The sequence below is a fragment of the Phalaenopsis equestris genome, unplaced genomic scaffold, assembly GCF_001263595.1.
Source record: "Phalaenopsis equestris unplaced genomic scaffold, ASM126359v1 Scaffold000206, whole genome shotgun sequence".
NCBI lineage: Eukaryota > Viridiplantae > Streptophyta > Magnoliopsida > Asparagales > Orchidaceae > Phalaenopsis > Phalaenopsis equestris.
The window spans coordinates 221,855-243,356 of NW_018164648.1; the positions used below are offsets into that span (position 1 = coordinate 221,855).

General features: G+C 32.2%; 1 protein-coding gene across 1 annotated transcript; it reads left to right on the forward strand.

Annotated features, from left to right (window-relative positions):
• Positions 1 to 4,958: 4,958 nt before the first annotated feature.
• On the forward strand, positions 4,959 to 18,162 carry LOC110023045 (nuclear pore complex protein NUP96-like). The gene is made up of 3 exons (XM_020722256.1): positions 4,959 to 5,090; positions 13,186 to 13,283; positions 17,791 to 18,162. The coding sequence occupies exons 1-3, from the start codon at positions 4,959 to 4,961 to the stop codon at positions 17,984 to 17,986; spliced, it is 426 nt and encodes a 141-aa protein (XP_020577915.1). The 3' UTR covers positions 17,987 to 18,162.
• The last annotated feature ends 3,340 nt before the right edge of the window (positions 18,163 to 21,502 follow it).

A 21,502-nucleotide genomic window follows, 5' to 3' on the forward strand; every position in this document is an offset into this window, starting at 1 on the left:
ATATATATATATATATACATAAATTAAAAAGTCCTTCCGAAGCGGGCGACGGGATTTCGATTCCGGCTGCCGACAGCTTCTTACGGGCGACCCCCCCAAACAATCTCTTCCTTTTTCTTTTTTGTGCCGACATGCGTAGAATTTTGAAATAGGTTTTTTGTTTGTATTGTACTATTTCCCATGACATTGGATTGAATTTGAATTTGGGGCCTTAGCTGGTTTAGTGTGAAGGACATTTTATTTTACATACACATTGATTAATGTTTTTAGATTTTATAGGCCTTTATATTTTTTTAACAATATTTATAGTATTTTGGGGATATTTCTCCTATTATCTTTTTCATGTTATAAGGGACATTGTGGATTGCATTTATTTTTAGAGAGAGTTAGAAGTTGATAACCTTGGTAACGTGAAAATTATGGTAGAACTCAGGATGGGAATCCTTAGAGGGTTCGTTGTGTTAGTAGATTGGAATTTCCTCTGACTGAGATTTTATGTCAATATGGCCATCATCCGAGAGGCATAGTAGGAGTTTTTGAAGGAGCATTTTATTGATGGTTGATAGGGGGATTTAATTTATGCAAGTAGGTTTGATATTTTGATTAAGTATCATCCAATTTTTTGCTGCTGTGCCTAGGCTATTCAGCCTTTAAAGGAATATTCATTTTCCTTGAATTTTGAAGGTTTTTTCTGCAAAGAGGTGGTAGAACCTTGACTTGGTTCATAGAGTTCAACCAGTTTTTTCTACCTGACCATTTTTTGCTTCACTAGATGAAGTAATTGCCAACAATTTGGTCTTCTTTTGCCTTTTTGATTTAATCCTCATATGTATTTGCTTGTAGACTCGTGATGTAGCCATTTCATTCCTTTACTTAGATTGGCTAGAGTGTTACAGTCTGCATGTTATTTCTTTCTTGTTACATAGAATCTTTTGATGTGCTAGGAGATAGACTAAGCTGGATATCAATGCTGAGCATCATGGGAACTAACAAGGCATATACTTTGGAGACTTTATACAATGGAGCTTGTAGAGTACAATATATGATTGCATAAATTTTTGTATTTTTGAGTAATATTATGTCTGTTTATGATTGATATATGTTTGCATCTATTATATGGGAATGACCAAGTATGATTTATTTATTTTTTTATTATAGGTGGGAGGTGTGTATTAGTCAATTGGTTTCTTATGGATGGGCTGCCAATTGTCATTGTGACTCACCGGAGATTTGTTAGATTTAATTTACTGCAATGTCATATTGATTGGCAGGGTGATCTTTTGGGAATAGCTGCGATCATTTTGATTTTAAAAAAGCAAATATTACTTAAAATTTTCAATTTGAATGGGTGAATCGTTAGGAATACATTGTTGAGATCAGTTAATCTTCATGGGAAAGGCTTTTTTCCACAGCGAGATTTGCTAGAGATTAGATCTTAGCTTCAAGCCTTTGGTAGAATTAGTTAGGGGGCACAACATTTGAGTAGTTTGCTGGTTGTCATGGTTACTCTCTAAGGGCTTTGAGTAGTGTTCTTTTAAATTTATTATATGTAGGATTTGCAGTATATTCCATGGAGGACAAATTAGTTTTACTTGAGTGGAAGCAACCCTAAAATCAATTAGTATATCGAAATGGAGACCCGTTGGGGATGAACGTGACTTGATTAGTGGATCGGTGGACGGTGGACCATTCTACTAACAATCAACATAATTTGATTAGCCAATGAAGTAGCATTTAGAGAGTGCATTAATTTGCCTTTCATGATTAACTTATGGGCCCTCAACAAGTTGGTTGGGAAGATTGGCATTATAGGTGAGCTAAGGCTCTACTTGAGAGGTGTGATTTGAAATTGTAAGGTATTTGGGGAGCATTTTAGCATGAAATCATAGCTAATTTTTGTTTTAGAGGTATTGAAGGGGCTGATATATTTTTATTTAAAATTCATTTGTTGGTTGGGTGATATCGGAGTTAACCCAAATGACAATGGAAATGCAATATTTATTACGGAGAGCAAATAGAGATTACAATCAAACAGTTAGAATTAGGAAATAACAAAAATACACAACACGAACTCAACTAGGGCTTAGGTCAATGGTGGTGGTATTGTGGTTTAAGGATAAACAGTAAGTATAGAGGGCTGGATGATTGAGAGGCAACAAGGCAGTGGCCACAACAAGGATGGAGAAAACCGCATCAAGGGAGGCGATGGGTGGAAACAAGGTTGTGGGATGGTAATTGCAACAAGAAGGTTGCATTAGGGTGACAGGAGGATTGTGGGAGGTTTACAGCGGTAAGGACGGTAACTGGAAGGGATGGAGGCAAATGGGAGGTGGCTGGAAAGGATGGCGACTGCAGGAAAACAGCAAAGAGGCTGGCTTTCCGGGTGGTGGCAGCAAATATGGCGACGACGACAATGTAGAGGAGGTTGTGGGATGCAGGGAACGATAGATAAACATCACCTCAGGATGAGTTATAGCTGGAGCAATTTCTCGTATTTGGGTGCAGCCCTAAGAGGGAGAATTGGAGATGCTGACCGCTGTCTCGACAAAAGACATAACAAAAGTTGAAAAACTAAGACAAATGAAGCATATTTATATGCCCTACATGACTAGGATTGAATCCCCCTGTGGAAAGGAGGTCGGAAACTATGGTGGATGGACCAATTGGTCTTCCCAGGTTCGGACCGATTCTGTCCAGACAAAGGAAGCACAGGATATTTCCCACGGCTCGCTTTTACGATCACGTCATTGGTGTGTTGACATATATTGTGGGGTGCATATTATATGTCAACCTCATTATGGAGAAGAAAAGGGATCAGATTGGGATGATATTTTAGCCTTGTTACAGGGAGATAGTTTTGATTCAGGTTCATTTGATATGTTGGAGTGTTTTTTGGTGTGGGATTGTAATTTAGATTAACTTTGACTTGGACTTCATTGCTGAGGAACCGGGGGCAATAAATTTTGGATTATTTGTCATGGCTGTATATTTTGCACAGGAGAGAAGAGATCTTGTTGGAGTGTTAATTTATCCTCATCCAAGAAGGGTTGTTTAACCTTATCTTAGTTGAGGTGGAAGCTAGGATAATTTTGAAATATCTTAAGAGTGGTAGGACATTTTGGGTTGCTATTCGTTGTAAGGGCAACAAGAAATTTTTTTTGTGAATTTTGTCTAGTCTAACAGATAATATTTTATTACAAATACTCTGTTTGAAATGAAATCTTGTTATGAATGATTAGATTGGGATGCTAATTTAGCATTAATCTGGAGGTGCAAAGGGTGGTATCATTGGGGTATTCAACCATGTTAACATCATTGCAGGAAAGGCGAGGGATGTTGTTGGTGTGATAGTTTAGCCTCATCTGAAGGGATTACTTAATTTCATTTTAAGATTGGGGGCAAGAATTTAAGAATATTTGGCTTATTATAGGGATTGTCAATTGTGTTGATCAGGTGCGGGGTAAGCAAGAGATTTAATTTGGGTGATAGTGTAGCTTCATATTGAAGGAGTAAATTTTCGAGTATTTATCGTCATTTTGAATAGTCAGTTGTGTCAACCTTTTTATTGGAGAGATGGGGGATCTAATTGGGATGTTAGTTTAGCCTCATCGTAGAGAAATGGTGACGCTGGAGCTGTTCATGCCCTCAAGACTGTGAAAAGAATTCTTGCAATGTAGGATTCCACATATCACGGAATCAACTATACCAAGATCGTGGGCTTTTTGTTTTATTTTATCATATTTTTTTTTCTTCTTGATTTATTTCCTATTTCTTTCTTTCTAATTAGGTTATTTTTTATTGGGAATCTATTTATATGCTATTTTTTCTTTTTTGGAGAACTTAGCTATGTTCTAGTGTTTTTAGAGATTTTATTATCTGATTTCTACTCTAAGGAGTGTTGTTTCATCTTCTTTTTGCGAGTGATGTGTCTGTATTTTGTTTAGGAATAAGTGGTGAGTTCTTGCCATCCATACGTTGTTGTTTTAGAGTTCTTTTTGTTGTTTTTAGTGGAGCAACTGCCGAATGAAGCCTATTCCTGTCCAAATGTTGTTAAACGCCCATATTCCCCTTTACTTGCCATCCCACAACCATCTCTCTGCTAAAACTGCTTCCTAAAAACCTTTTAAGAGCCCTAGAATGGTGTCATTAGAAATTCTGGCTTGACAAACTCTAAAATTTCAGACATTTATATTTTCTTACTCCCAAACAAAAAAAAAATCCATGCAACCATTGACCAATAACAAAATTCTTGCCCCATACCTTCTAACCATTCATATTGCAATTCCTAGTTTTCATTCTAAACTATAATTTGACATTCAACCCAAAATTGGAGAAAAGGACGCCATGCCGTCAAGAAGAAATCCACAAGAAGGTATCCAGGAGCTTGCAATGGATGATACACAATAGGAAATTCTCTAAATGCAACAAAGAGCTGTTTCCTTTTAGAGGAGATAACTCAGGTAGGTCACTTATAACCACAATGGTGACTCCGAAATCGAGAGAAAGAAGTATATCCCTTCCATTATGAAATTTTTAGTGTAGAAGAACCAATACACAGATGATTTGGTATGTAAAATCAAATGAAAAGTTAGGATTTTGAAGTGAAGATTGGTTTACAAGATTTTGACTGTCGCACAGATTCAAAGGATTTCATTGAGTGGTTCCGGACAATGGAGTGGGTCTTTGGGTGCAAGGATGTTTGAAATGACAGGAGGGTAAAATTAGACGCCATTTAGCTAAATAAAATGTCTCTTTGGTGGAAAATATGACATTCAATAGGTCGCAATGGAGAAAAAGGATTCATATATCTGACCCCACTTAGTGGGATAAGACTTGTTGTTGGTGGAAAATTTGAAGTGCCTATGCCAACATAAGGTTAAAAACAAAATCACTATTGGGAGTACACAAGATGAAAATGTAGATGCAACACAAGTACTTACCTGCACATTAAAGGCAAGATGTCCTTGAGACTCTATTCTTTACAACAGAAAGATTTCTCTGTTAAGGAGTACGTAATTGAGTTCGAGCAGCTTATGTTGAAATTTGAGCTTGAGGAGTCTGAGGAGAACAATGTAGCTCAATATCTGGGGGTATTGAGATTTGTCAATTGACAATATGGTAATGTTACAACCTTATTTGACATGACAAGATATACAGTGCCTAGCCATGAAGGGGGAGAGACAACGCGATAGTATCACGTCCATTCCACCCTTCAAACAGGGCTTAACCATCAGATCAAGCAACAATAGTACATACACCCAATAGAGCACTTAGACTAACCCCATCAAAGAAGAAACTAATCCGGATTGGAGAAAATGTAGAGATTGCCAACACTCCCATATCCGTTACAACGAGAAAGTGCTTCAAGTGGCACGATTTTTAGCATATTACATTTGATTGTCCAAAATAGGATGATTATCTCTTTCATTGAACAAGACACTGACATTAGATATATAGAAAAAGATAAAAAAGTAAAAGAGGAATACCGACTTTAAACCAACAGGGGAGAGATAACCACTATTGTCGAGCCCAAACATTGAATGTGAAAAGTAGCGGGTTGTGTTAGGTAGTCGACAACTATTATAAAATTTTTATCAAAAAATCATGACATGAATTCTTTAAATTCTTGTTCAAATGTTAGGGCGTCTCGATGAGCTGTATGGTCTGGATACAGTGAAAAGTGTGCAAGTGCTGCTGCATCAGCGTCCGGGTGTAGTGTCAAATAAGAAAGAGTTCCCATGTTACGAGCGGATGCAGATAAAAAAGTTAGTCCATGAAACTTATATTATGATAGAATTGTGTGTTATAGATACTCTCACAGGTAAATTAATAGAATTATTAGATATTATAGTTTGTAAATATCTTATATATTCAAGAAATTAAATGAGTTGGAGAAAACACAAAAGAGATTGATAGCTTAGGTTTTTAACGGGTATTCGAGTAGGAATCACACTTGAAATAGTGTAGGGGTAATTATAGATAAGATTTTGAAAATTAACGTTGTAAAAATTAATAGAATTGGGATATAATTATAACTCTAATGATTGTTGTTGATACTAAGATTTTTAATGTTATAAGCGGTTATGCTCCTTAAGTAAGTTTAGATATATGTTTATGAGAAAAAAGAGATAGTTAGGAATGTGAAGATTGTGAAATCATTTCAAGTAAAAATTTTAATACTCAATGTCGATTATTTGTTCGTCATTTTAAGATGAGGAGTTGTAAGATAAATAATATAATTAAGCATTGTCATAGAATTAGATGGGAGACCTAAAAAACACATTATTTTAATGTCGATTATTTGTTCGTCATTTTAAGATGAGGAGTTGTAAGATAAATAATATAATTAAGCATTGTCATAGAATTAGATGGGAGACCTAAAAAACACATTATTTTTATGATTAAACTTTGAAATTTCAAGATTTGTGATGTTCATGAAGAAGTTAATTCTATGTGGGATAAAGTAACAAACACTAGTAAACAAGTGACAAATGATGTACTTGAAGAATCAAAAAGAAAAAGTTTTTATAAATAATAATAGTTAGTGTCCGAATAATTTGCAAGAAAAAATAACGTACGAGAAGTTTTATAAAAATTAGCTTAAATGTAAAAGCTTAGAGAACTGAAAAAATATAAGGTAACATGTAGAAAGTCTAAGAGAAGAATTTGTGATGCTAAAAATTTTATTTTTAGTGATCTTTATAATATATTAGATATTAAAGATATTGAAAAATATAGGTATAAACTAGTTGAATAAAAAATAAAACTAAAGATTTGATTCAAGTAAAGTGTATTAATGTGAAAATAAAAAAAGTGTTTTTTTTAGAGGAAAATATTCAACATAGATTGGTGTGCTATTTTGATAAACTTTTCAGCGAAGTTTCTAAAAATACAATCAACCTTAATGATCTTCATATTTTTAATAATAGTAAATCATTTTATTTTTATCGTCGAAAACCAAGGATGGAAAATTAATAGGACTGATGATATCCCAATTTTGTGGAAATGTTAAGATTTGGGAGTTTCTTGTCTTACTAAACTCTTTAATATTATTTTAAAAACTAAAAAGATGCTTGAGGAATGGATGAAGAGTCTTTTGGTCCCCTTTTTTAATTATAAAGGGATGCACAAGAGTGTGCAAATTATAGAGGAATTAAGTTGATGTATCATACTTTAAAATTATGGAAGAGGGTACTGGAACTTAGGTTAAGAAGTGATGCAAAGATTTTTCATAATCAATTTGGATTTATATTGGGTAGGTCTAATATGGAAGCTATACATTTATTGAGAGGTTTAATGGATAAGTACAAAGAGAGTAAGGAGGATCTACAGATGATTTTTATTTATTTAGAAAAAGCTTACGATAAGGTTCCAAGAGAAATCCTTTAACTAGAGTTCTAAAGAAGAAAAGTGTTGATATGACTTGTATTCAATTCATTAAAGATATGTATACTGGAGTTGTTACTTGTGTTAAAGCAGAAGGAGAATTGACCAAGTATTTTCTATTTCAGGTTGATTACATCAGACTCGTATCTTTTTTGCTTTAGTTATGGACTCTTTTACCAGACATTTACTGGAGGGTGTACCTTAGTGTATGCTTTTCGCTGATAATTTCCTTCTTGCGGATAAGACTAAAGAAAGAGTTCATGAAAACTTGAATTATGGAGGGCTACATTGGAGTCCAAAGGTCTTCGTTCGAGTAAATCGAGTAAATCTAAAACCGAATACATGGAGTGTAATTTTCGTAGTAGTAGCTCTAGTGACAGAGTTGTAACTAAGGAGAATCAAATTATTAAAAGGTGTGATCGTTTTAGATATCTCAGATCTATTGTTCAGAGTGATTGTGATGTAGATGGGGTTTTTATTAGTAGAATTGAAGTTGGTTGGTTGAAGTGGAGGAAGGCATCGGGCCTATTGTGTGATAGACTATTGTGTGATAGAAAAGTACCAAGTACCACTTTGAATTAGAAACAAAAATTTATAAGATGGCGAGACCTGCAATGCTATTTGTCCTAGAATGTTAAGAGAAGAATAAAATGAAGTTAAGTGTTGCTGAGATGAGAATGTTTAGGTGGATGAGTGGCTAATGCATGGTAGGGTTGGTGTAGCTCCAGTGACAGACAAGATTTGAGAGAGTCGTCTTAAATGGTTATTTCACATTAAACGTTGACCAACATATGATCTGGTGAATGGAGTAGATGTTTTATATTCGACTTATGTTAAGAAAGATAGAGGTAGATTTAAAAAGTCTTGGGCATATTGTATAAAAAATGATCTTAATCTATTATAATTAAATGAAGATAGGACGTAACGGAGAAAAAGAATTCATGTAGTAGGCCCCACTTAATGGGATAAAAGGCTTGTTGTTGCTCTTGTTGTTGTTGTTGTTAGGATTGGTGAGTGAAGACTAATTGTTGGAGCAAAGGGAGCTTAATGATAAAGACAACTTGTTTGTTGGCCCCGTTTGGTGATTTTTTGGGAGACTAATTATGGGGAAGCAAAGGGGCTTTTTGATGAATGTAACAACTTTGTTATGGTCTTTTTGTTGAAGATGATGCAAGTATTTCAAGTAGGGAAAATATTATTTTATGTATTTTTGTGGAGTTAAGGATTAAGTGATTTGTTACAGAGAATGGCCTTAGAAGGTTTTGTGGGCTTGAGTGATGTGTGGGAAGTCTCAAGCTAAGTTGCGAGTTGGAGATAGTGGGTTAATAGGTGGTTGAGAACTATGACAATGGGAGAAGGGAGAAGTCGGGAGATGGGAGAAAAGACAATCAAGGAGATAAGCATGACTCACCAACATTTAAGCGGGGATCATTCACTAAGTTTCACCTCAATTGTACAGTAGCATAAATAAATAATATTATCATTCAATGATAATTACGAGTACACACCATGGGTAATATATAGTGCTCATCCAATTCTCTATCTGACCCAATAATTGATCACATGGATTGGTGACATATAACTAAAGAGAGAAAGGGACTAAGCAAAAATAATAATACAATATTAGTTTCCCGAAGAATAAAATGCAACCAAGCTCTTTTGAAATTGGAATGGTTGTTATCTTCATTCAATCTTCTTCCTTTTATTAAGTAGTCAGCTTTAAAAATCTTGGATTTGGTTTTTTTTTTCAATTGATTACAATCACATAATTCTTGCCATCAATGGAGGAGGGTCTATCAATGGTCCATGTTTTGAAATTACTAAAGTTATTGATGATCCGTCAACTTGATGTAGCGCCTTAGATTGAGATTTGGTCACCATTCTATGAACTTTGTTTGGTTTTGCATCTTTAGCAAACAATTTACTCATATAATTTTTTTTAATAATTATCGAGTGAAATTTTGGCCTAAAAATTTTATGGTCGGTGGAGTTAAAGGGCGAAGTTACCATAAAAAAACTCACAATTTTTTAGCTTGTAGAATTTTCTAAAATTTCTACAAATACATTGGCAATTCATCAGTTTTGGAAAATTCAGAAAATTTGAATTTTGAGAATGCTAAATTTTGAGTTGTGATTTTTATGGTTAGCAGACCTCATTGAAGCATTGTGTATAGTCAAATTTCATAATCTTGTATTTATTTAGAATATTTGGTGAATTTCAAGGGTTGCTATGCATATTAGCGATTTTTATCAAGCTTTTTATGAACATATGACTTGGTTCCTTTGTCTGTGTAGCTGCATGGGATACGGTTAAGTCATATGATGAATGTGCTTCTAGGATTTTTTCATTTAGAGTATATTACCCACATTGGCTCCTCCCTTTAAAGCCTTAATAATTTAATCCATAAGACTTTAATTTAACTGCTCATAGGCTGATATTTTTCAGGTTTAAAAATGTGTGAGTACCGAATTTGAGATTGATTTTGATATGGCTTTGATTTGGGATTGACTGATTAACCATTTGTTTTGTTTTGCCGATTGCTTAATTTAAGGCCGGATGATGATGGTGGAGTGTAAACTTGAGTTTGAGTACAATGTTATCATGTTAAGTCCATTAATCGTTCTTCAAGTCTATTTTCTATTGTAGGAATGAGTTAGAAATGCTTTGGTTCGAATTTCACTGATTCCATTGTCCACAAAAACTTCTAAGCCATTGGTTTTTGTAGTATTTCCTCCTATGTCATAAGCGAAGTTCATATTTATTTGGAAAGGCTCATACTGTAGTCTAACAGGTAATATTTTTTGTTCCATATTTTTACTTCGTTATTTTATTTTTTGTAGTTAGCAGCATACTTTGCTCAATTTTCTCCCCATTAGTTTTGACAAAAAATTGGCTGCATTTCAACTTAGAGAGATCTAATTTCTCCCAAATTTGGCATGGTGTCACTTTGGCCTTAGAAAAAGAGAGCTTACGCTCAGCATGTCAAAAACGGCCAGAAAAGATGTGGTTGGCATCGAGGCAGTTGCACAAGATTGGTAACCGCCTGTCAGATAACCATGCTATTAGGAAGTGGGTTAGTGCTGATGTAAAATATGGACTTTTCTAACTATACTACTCCCATGACATAATGTTCTCTCTGGACCATATGGCTCGAGAGATAATATTCGTGTGATCAAATTGAGTGAAATGTTGGCTTGAAATTTTTATGGTGGATAGAGTTTGCAGTACTTTCATGTGCACTTATTCATTTATTTCTCTTAAACGTAAATTCAAATTTTTTATGCTGATGAATTCAGATAAAACTTGCAAATGTAGCATCATCATTATCATTAACTTTATCCAATTATTTATGGTTGGCTTTATGAATGTCTTATATCCATTTAATTATGTCGGGTACTTTATATGGTGTATATTCATTTTTGCATGTCTTTTTGAAAAAAAAATTAACCTTTTTTTCCACCCTTTTTTTCTTCTTAATATTTTCACACATTATTTATTTAATTTATAATGCATCTGTTTCGCTCCAGCACGCATAAACTTAGTTTTCACAATCTCTTCTCAATATTTGTTACTCTAAACCATTCTTTGATATTTCTATTAGTTCTAGCACATCCTTCACAATAGTTATAATTTTTTTCTTCATCAAATTTATATGTTAGTGTCTTCTTTAATTTCATAAAATCAGGTTGCTATGAAGCAAGTTAGTCTAAATGTAGTTTCAAATATTTATGCTTAAATCCCTATGATATTATCTAACCACAATGTGCTCTTAAGGCATATCTATTTTAATGATTATACTTCATGTCACGACCCAACTCGGGGGTTTGGAATTTTCAAGGCGAAAATCAAATTTAATTACTAATTATAAATCCAAACTAAAGAAAAAGTTGCTAATGACTTAAAATTAAAATAGATAAAGAATGAATTTACCTTTCTGTTTTTTGGCATCACCTTTTGTACATATTTTCTTCTCTATCACTAATCTGTAAACAAAATTCTAAACTTGAAAATATTAATTTAAAACACAATAAGCTAACAACATTCAGTTACTACAATACATTTAAACTACAATAACATAAAAATAAAAAAAAATCAATATGTATGTTAGTCAAACATACAATAAATCAGTATAAAACATTTTACAGTTTGTATTTCAAATATGATTGTTTAAGAGAGTTCAAAACGTTTGTTATGCTATACTATATCATTTTACATATATAACTTATCTTACAATTAATTATGGTCTTTTAATTTTTTTTGTTAAAATCTTTCATTTTAAGTATCCATATCATCTTAATTTGATTATCAAAATTACAACTTTAATCAATATATATGATTTGCATTAAATTTTATTCTAGATTCAATTAATTTCTACATTAATTTAGATAGTTTCTTGTAAACTTTAATTTCATATTTCAAATAAATCTTTCGTTTTTTCCAATTTTGCTCTTAACTTAATACTATTATTATTAGTATTATTTTATAACTTATAATTTAAACTTAAACAAATTAAAAGAAGAGAAGAAAAATTTGCCTTTGTGTGCTCTGAAATCGTAAGCAATTCACATGCTTATTACTCCAGTGTTGCTCGACTCATCTGCTTCTTCCCCTGGAGAACCTTTCTTGGCACACAAATCACACACACGAGTTGCTCGTCAACGTCGTCATCTTTGGCTTTGATCAATGACGTCCCCTCTTGCACTGCTTGTCCGGTAATTGTGAATCTATTGTCGCAAGGAATTTACAAATATGTTTCTTGTTTTGTAGATCCTTATAGATCCGTTATTCTTATCCCAATAATGATAATTAGGATCATTGTTTTACTATCTCTATACCAAATTCCTTTATTATTATAACTTTTTTACTTTGGAGAATTTTTTTTTCATCCTTAAAAATGCCATTTAGGAATGTTTTATTCTATGAAGTCTCAGTTTGAATGTTTTTGTGAACAACTATGTGGTCAATTCAAAATGTTCAAAAATGTTAATCTTTAATGTTTCACAAAAATTTTTATCATTCTATAGATTGTTGAATATTTTATCATTTCTTGGTTAGACACGTCTTTAATAACTTAAACGTATCTTTTTGACAGAATTTTTATTCTTAATGCCCTCCAAATTAGTTTTTGTATTTTTTTTCAAGGTCAATGAAAGAATTCTACACTTATTCATTAATTGTCTTGATAGAATATTCATCTCAATGCTAGTTCTTTAGGCGCAAAAAATTTCTTCTTCAATGCTTTGTTGTTTTTCTAAGCTTAGGTTCGAGTACCCTCTCAAAACAACTCATCGTTGAACTAACGAGTTTGATTCTAAAAAATAATGATAATCTTTAACATCTTGTTTGTTCTTAAAAAGTACCCCAATTGCCAGGGCATCTTTTATGGCTCTTCATATCTTAATATGCATTTTATCTTGTCATAATGCTTTGCATTAATTATGCATTGTTTGAATGCTAACTTCAATGCTTTTTATCATCTAGTTTGATAAATGATTTTGCCCATTTTTCCTTAATAAATAAATTTCATTCTGTAGATGTTTGCTTAAGTATTCCTTGAAAGTGCTTTTTTCTCCTCTTAGATTCTGCATATTAAAATTTAGATCCGAATATCTCAGTTAATGCCTGTAATATTATGTAAGTTATAAGTATTTATTGTTTTACACCAGAATTAATGAACCTATTTATATCATATATAAGAATGAAAAAAGATCTCGAAATATGTTCCTAGCTTTAGGTGCATCACACCTCTGATTTTCTTTCACTTCTGATTAATGAAGTATTTCTTTGCCCTGCCGCAGGACCTGCTTGCAAGAAAAAATAAAGAATGCAGAGATTTCTTCAGTCGTCTAAATCAATCATTACGAGTTTGGGGAAGCAGACTCCCTGTTGACGCCAGGTATTAAAGAAAATTCATCTCTTACCTCTGAAGTTTTATAACTAAATTCTCCTTTAGTTAACTTTTTGTTTTTACTAGTTTGTCAATAAGCTCCGCAGTTCTTCTTTTGTGCTTCAAAGATAGCGTTGCGCCTTTGCCTTCTTCGATCACACTTGTAAATTAATAATTAAAAAATGTAGAATATATACAGAAAAGAGATCACCTATTAGTAACAAACATTTCTCGCACTTCCGACATTCTTAAATCTTTACACTATAAGGATAAAAGAAAGTGCGTCTAGCATATTTAGAAAAAGAAATTCTCTCCCAATTCTCGAATAAAAAATTCAGAATATCAGTCAGCAATTCAAGCTAAATCGAGTGAATTGTAAGGGTTCATATGACATCATGTGTCGAGTAGCCATCATGAAATAATATTTGGTGGTCAAATTGTGGTGAAATATTTGCGTACATAAGATGTACGCAGCGCTGCGTACATCAGAGGTTATTCTGGGGGTACAGGGGAGTTATATCCGGGTTATACCGGAGGTTACAAGGGGGTATAACCCAGATATAACCTCATTGTACCCCCTGAATAACCTCTGATGTACGCAGCGCTGCGTACATCTTATGTACGCAAATATTTCTCCAAATTGTGAGGAACCGAATCACAAGGAATTGAATAAGGATAGCCTCATGAAAAAGATCACTCATGGTGATCTTTACTGCTATTATGAAATATTTGAAACACAGGGCAACCAAAAGAGACAAGTCAACCCCCCAAATTATAGCCCCTCATAGTAATCAATCAAAACATGGAGCAGTTAGCAAAGATGGATCTGGGAGGAATCTTGAAATTAACGGAATACCACCCAATTTTCTTTTGGATTATCATAGGCGTATTTCAAAGGAAATTTGAGGAATTGTAATTCCTAAAAATAAAGATAGCTGCTGAAGTTAACTCATCAATGAATTTGACCATTTATCGCTCTTAACATACATGTAGCTTTTTTTTTAGCTATGAATTGGTTAGCATCAATTGTTCTTGGCTTGAAAAAATTTAGCTTCAACGAATTACCACAATTTGATATTTGCTATGAGGATTTGGGAATAATTTTTTTGCTTCTTTTAGATTAATCCATGAGTCATTCATTAAAGCCTAATAAATTAGTGCACAAAGTAATTTTGGTGTCCACTATCAGCAATGGACACAACTTCATCATTTTATATAAATTTCAGTTTGGATGTATGCCTCCCTAGAAATGTGTTGGATGCGACTTCTAATGTAGGTGAAAAGCAGGGCTGAAATTGAGCGAGCCAAGTTAAGCTGAGCACACTGTGGATTGAAATTGGCCTGTCATAGTACAAGTAGTTCATGTTCCGTTCGATCTCAAGCCAAGTTTTCATACGTATGGCTTGTTCAAATATTTCTATAATCAAATTTTGTTTGTGCTAGATTGTTTTTTTAATTAATTGAATGAGTACTTAAATTTAAGCTAATAAATAATCTAAGAAAATTCAATGAGAATATGGTTTTTCATATCAATAATATTTGCTACCACATTAACTATAACATCTGCTTGTATATCATTTATGATTTGACCAGCAAAAGAGTTGAGATTAAAATTCATAGTTACTAGTTGCTAGTCAATAACTTGATGTTGTGAATTATCAAAACCTTGAGATGAGGCATTTGACGTGCCTAATATTAGGATCATTTAATTATTACAACAAGCCATTTTTGTATGAGTTTCTTAGTTTAATTTTTTTTTAATATTTTTTTATGTGGGCTCCGAAATTCACGACCGCTCTCCAAGACAATTCTATACATTTATTTTTGTTTTGAAAGAGAGAGCTTTGAAAGGTCGAATTTTCAGAATGCAGATTAGATTGTAGATAAGACACTACCCAGAAATTCCACTCTCATTTAGCAAGGACTTTTTGATCTAGGGTTCGAGGTTTCTCGTAGGCGTAAGCCCCTATGGTTAATTATCTCTCCCGATAACGGAAGAGCGCTTTCGTTTAAGGCTAGTAATTAAGAATTGAGTATTTAACATATAATGGAAACAGACTTAAGATTTTAATTGTAGAATTCATCACTAGAAGCTTAAAGCACATGGTGAGGGAATGAAGGCGAATCCTGATCAAGATTCAACGCTTCTGTCATATCGGGTCATCGTGGTTCTTTATTTACTTAGTTTGATGAGGTAGTTGACCCAACCTGATATCGGGTCATCATGGTTCTATCATATCGGGACTTAAATTTGCCTGTTTACCTAGGAAACCTTGCTCCAAGGATCACTTTTGGGTCATACTTGCGCCACGTGTACCCATCATCTGGTGGAAGCTCCAAATTTCAGCTCCAAATTTCCAATTCCCTATACGGACCGCGGGAATCGTCACCGTTCGTGTCTCGTTAGCAACCATGGGTTGCGTCGTCCAAGGTTTCCTTGTAGATCTCAGGTAGATGTTTGTCTAAACGGGCAAATTTAAGTCTACCTTAACTGACAGAAGACTTTATATCAATCAATTGTACTTGTATTTTTCACAACTCAAATGATAGAAAGAAGTTGGGGAACATAAGGGTTGCGGTCATGATCGTAATATAATGGTGTCATTTGACAACAACTACCTGGTTAGAGGGTTCTGGTCATAATTCTATTTTGTGGTGTGATTGGCAGCAGAACCACGCGGAAAGAGGACTCGGGCCATATCATTGCATGCAATTACTTGGATTGTGAATATAGGGATACATTTGATATGAAATTAGCTTTTTGTGAGTTGAAGTCAATCAAAAATTTGTCTCATTCGATAAACTGTTGCAGAAGGTAATTTATATGATTTTAAAACATAAGTTAAATCAAATAGCTTTCACATAAGCTTTCATTTTAAGCATTTTACCGCCTTCTGCTCACTAACAGACACGTTAATCTGGTGGCGGTAAATTTCAAGTTCTAATAAAACTCAAAGTTTGAATTATGCTTCACCTCTAAGCCTAAGTTCGAAAATTTTAACTTTTAAAGTCTTATGAGCTTAAATTTCTAAAATCAAAATTTTGAAGTTTGAAGTATTAAAAATTTATATTTTAATGACCCATAACATTAAAATTTTAAAACCCTAAGAGCCTAAATTTAAAAGCTCAAATTTTAAAGTAATTTTTTTATCTAAAGTGCCTAAATATTTAAAAACCCGGGTTCCTCGATATTTTAAACCCTAAAGCCTAAAATTTTGAAAGTTCGAGTTTAGAAGTTATTTTAAAATTTTAGTGACTGATGTTTTATTTTATTTTAAAAGTCCAAAATCTCAATTGTTTTAAAGTGATTATAAGCCCAGATTCAGGCTAGCTTTGCTTATGAAGAGACTAGAGAGTTTGATGGCTCTCTTATAAAATGTGCTCAAAAGTATTTAATTTATTTATTTATTTATACTTTTATATTTATATTATGATATTATTATTTTATTATTTAGATTATATTTAATTAATTTTTATATTTATTACATCATCTGGTTCAACCCCGGTCAAACCAATGAAGATTTCCTTCTTTCGGTTTGATATCCGGTCCGGTTTTCACAACCTTGATTTTGACATCTGTTCAAAATGTATTGTAAGTTCTGAAGTATGTTTTAGTGAATTAATGTGATGACTTGTAATTTAATGCCAGGTTATAATCTACATCTAAAACTAAAAAATGTTGTTTTAAAATCTTCAATTTTAGAATATAGTATTATTTTTTTATTTTTTGTTTTTTTTTATTTTTGCTTTTTTTTTAATATATTTGTTTAGTGTATTTTTTTGTATATTTTTAATTTTTATTTTAACAAATAAATTAGCTTGTTTTTAAAAAACATTCAAAATATCTAAAAGTTATTTTGCATGTTTTTAAAATTAACTAAACATATTCTAACATATCAAACATGTTTTATTTCAAATAAAAAATATAAAAAATCAAAACAAAAATTGAAAGTGATCTCAAACTACCTCTTAAATTTCTAAGAACAGATCATTACCATGGTAAAATAATTACTCAGTTTGCTAATTTGTTCCTCTCAACGGACACATCTTGCGTTCTCAATACACACACACACATCCTGCAATCCTAAAGACAATACATTTCATCACAGCATTTTTTTTTTAAATTTGTTTGGAAATAAAATAAAATTTATATATATTTCAGAGTTACATTTCTTTCATAAACTAGCTGCAAAATAAGTGTGGCCAATCCTTAACATATACTTTGCATGGTTTACCATACATTCATTTCAAATGCCAAACTTATGATTCCACCCATACATCAAAATCATAGGGAGTTATTGATATGATGCGTTTACATACATGCCATGCAACTGTTATGCATTCAAAGTACCTAACACCTAAACATTCACATTTATTACATGCATACCCTTAAATCTTTAATATCACATCAAAAATATCAATATCACCATCCTCTTAAAAGTGAAATACAATTATCAATTATGTATGTGAATTTCTCTCTTTATTTTTTTAATTTTCCAAATTTTTTGGGTGGCAGAGCAACTTATTCGAGAATGGCAGAGGAGCTTAGCGATCTGCTGCAGTCCATTCCAGGGGAAGGCTCAACCCCATCAGTTCAAATGAGCTGTTTTGAGACCATGCTGGACTCTCCAATCCCGCAGGATCTTCGTGGCGCCCATCTTCAGGAAGCTCTCTCTGTTTTTACATATTTACTTGCTCATGCTGCATCTTAATCGTCGTAGAAGAAGCAGATTCTTGTGTTCCCTTGCTGTAATATTAGAATGAAATGTAGAACTCCAGTTCTGTGCTTTTTGTTTTGTGTTGCCTGCATGCTTATGGTTCATGTAGAAATAATTTTGGAACTTTTGAAATTGTTCCATTGGTGAATATAGGAGTTTTTTTTTATTATTATTGCTATTATTTTTAAAGATTGTTGAAGGCTTTGTTTGAGGTTTCTGAGAGGGTAGATGTAGTGCTTGTTGTAATACAAGAATTCATGTGTGTGCCGCTTATCGTGATTCTTTGGTTGACAGTGTTTGGAAGTCCTCTGGGTTCATGGGTTTGATCCTGACTATGTGTGGAATGAAGTTCTTAGGCACATAAGGTTGATCGGGAGGCTCGTCTAATAGCCTCTGGCCAATCTTCTAATCTATATATATATATATATAAATGTATAAATGTTTGCGTGTTAAATATGCACGTTGATAAAAAGTTCACTGATATTATAACATGTATATAAATCCTCTTGATTATTTTTAGGAAATTTTATAGAGATCACCTAATTATAATGTATGTTTATATCGAACATCTAAAGTTTGATATTTATAATTATAATATGTTAGTGCATAATCATAGTAAAATTTAAGTATAAAAGGTATATTTTGTTTTAATAGAATTAGTAACTGTAACATTTGTAATGTAATATTAAAATCAATAATGTTTTAACCAATATGAAAAGTAAAGGGTTGTGTTAGGTAGTTGATAACCAGGGTAAAGTTGGTTGAATTTTTATGACATGAATCCTTTTTATTATTATGTAAATGTTAGGGCATCTCCTGGAAACAATGCGTTGTATGACTTGAATACGGTGAAAAGTGTGCAAAGGCCGCTATACTGGCGTCTGGGTGTAGTGTCAAATAAGTAAAGGTTTTTACATTACGGATAAATGCGGGTAAAGAAATTAGGTCATAAAATTAATATTAGGATAGGCTTTGAGAAAATAGCTTATAAATTAATGAAATTAGTTAATATTTTGATCAATTGAAAAATATATATTTTATGTATTCAAGAAGCTAAATGGGTTGGATAAAAGACAAAGAAGATTGATAAGTTAGGTTTTAAACTTTGGTATTAAGATAAGAGTCATACTAGAAAATATGTAAGTGTAATTATAGATATGTATTTGAAAGATAATGTGGTAAAAATTAATAGAATTTGAGATAGAATTGTAGCCCTTGTACTTATAAATTAACGAAATTAGTTAATATTTTGATCAATTGAAACATATATATTTTATGTATTCAAGAAACTAAATGGGTTGGATAAAAGATAAAGAAGATTGATAAGTTAGGTTTTAAACTTTGGTATTAAGATAGGAGTCATACTAGAAAAGATGTAAGTGTAATTATAGATATGTATTTGAAAGATAATGTGGTAAAAATTAATAGAATTTGAGATAGAATTGTAGCCCTTATGACTATTATTGATACTAAGATTTTAAATATTATAAATGCTTATGTTTCTCAAGTAGGTTTAGATATAGGTTTTAAAGATAAGTTCTGGACTCACTTAGAAGACTTAATGCAAATGATATCTCTTAAAGAAATATTTTTTATTGGAGGAGATTTAAATGGGCGTGTCGATAGAGTGATAGAAGATTTTAGAAAAAATCATGGTGGCTATGATTTTGGAGTGATTAATGATGAAGGTAGAGTCATATTAGATTTTGCTTTAGCATATAATTTTGTTATTGTTAATGTTTTATTCAATAAAAGATATGAATATATTATTACTTATAAGAATAGATCTAATAAAATACAAACTGATTATTTTCTTATGAGAAGAAGAGATCGTCGAGAATGTAAAGATTGTAAGGTCCACAACATCGATTATTAGTTCTAGATTTTAAGATGAAGAGTTATAAAATAAAGAATGCTAGGAATCATCATTGTAGAATTAGAACGGGGTATTAAAAAGATAAATAAAATTATTTTTATGAGTAAATTTTGAGATTTCAAGATTTGGGATGTTCATGAAGAAGCAAATTCTATGTGAGATAAAGTAACAAATATTGTTAAACAAATGACAAAAGATGTACTTAAAGGATTAAAAGAAAATGCTTCTATAAATAAAAATAGTTTGTGTTGAAATAATAATGTGCAAGAAAAGATAAAAATATAAGAAGTTATGTTATAAAAATTTGTTTAAATACGTTATAAAAGTTTGTTTAAATATAAAATCTTAGATAATTGAAAAAATATATCAAATGGTCTGTAGAGTGTCTAAGAGAATAATTTATAATACTAAAAATTCTGCTTTTAATAATCTTTATAATAGATTTGATAGATGCTAAAAATGGTGAAAAATATATGTATAAGCTAGTCAAACAAAGAGAAAAGAAAAGTAAGTACAAGTAAACATTTTCATGAAGTTTCTATAAATTAAAAATGTTTTTCTTAGAAAAAGATATTCGTCATAGGTGTGTGAGTTATTTTGATAAACATTTTAATGAAGTTTCTAAAAATACGATCGACTTTAGTAATCTTAGTAATCATAATAATAATAAAATGTTTCATTTTACCGTTGCATTAGTAAAAAAAATGTTGATGATGCTTTCAAGAAAATCAAGGGTGAAAATTTCGTAGGATCTGATGATGTCCCAATTGTAGTGTGGAAATATATATGAGATTTAAGAGTTTCTTGGCTTACTAAGCTCTTTAATATTATTCTAAAAACTATAAAGATGATTGAGGAGTGAAGGAAGAGTATTTTGGTCACCATTTTTAAGAATAAAGGGGATGCACAAGAGTGTGCAAATTATAGAGGAATTAAGTTGATGCGTCATACTTTAAAATTATGGGAGCAGGTAACTGAACATAGGTTAAGAGATGTTACAAATATTTCTCATTATCAATTTGGATTAATGTTGGACAGGTCTACTATGGAAGCTATGCATTTATTGAGAGGTTTGATTGAGAAGTTCAGAGATAATAAGTAGGATCTATATATGATTTTTATTGATTTAAAAAAAGTTTACGATATGGTCCCAAGAGCTAGTCGTTGGAGAGTTCTTGAGAAGAAAGGTGTTGATATGACTTATATTTAAGTCATTAAAGATATGTATACTAGAGTTATTGCTTATGTTGGAACGGGAGGAGGATTGATCAAATATGTTTCTATTTCTGTTGGATTTAATCAGGATAGGCTTTAAGCCCATATCTTTTTGCTTTTGTTATGAATGTTCTTACTGGACATTTACAGGAGCTTGTACTTTGGTGTATGTTTTTTACTGATGATATCCTTCTCATGGATAACGCGAGAGAGAAAGCTCACGAAAAATTTGAATTATGGAGGTCCACATTGGAGTCTAAAAAGCTTCATGTGAGTAGAACTAAAGCAAAATACATGGAATGTAATTTTAGTAGTGGTAGCTCTACTGATAGAATAGTAACTATGGGTGATCAAATTATTAAAATGTGTGAACGCTTTGGATATCTCGGGTATATTGTTCAAAGTGATGGTGATATAGA

Coding starts and splice junctions, on each gene's coding strand:
- LOC110023045 (XM_020722256.1), top strand. CDS start 4,959: ATGTCCTTGAGACTCTATTCTTTACAACAGAAAGATTTCTCTGTTAAG. Junction 5,091..13,185: donor ATGTAGCTCAATATCTGGGG/GTATTGAGATTT, acceptor GCCCTGCCGCAG/GACCTGCTTGCAAGAAAAAA. Junction 13,284..17,790: donor AGACTCCCTGTTGACGCCAG/GTATTAAAGAAA, acceptor TTTGGGTGGCAG/AGCAACTTATTCGAGAATGG.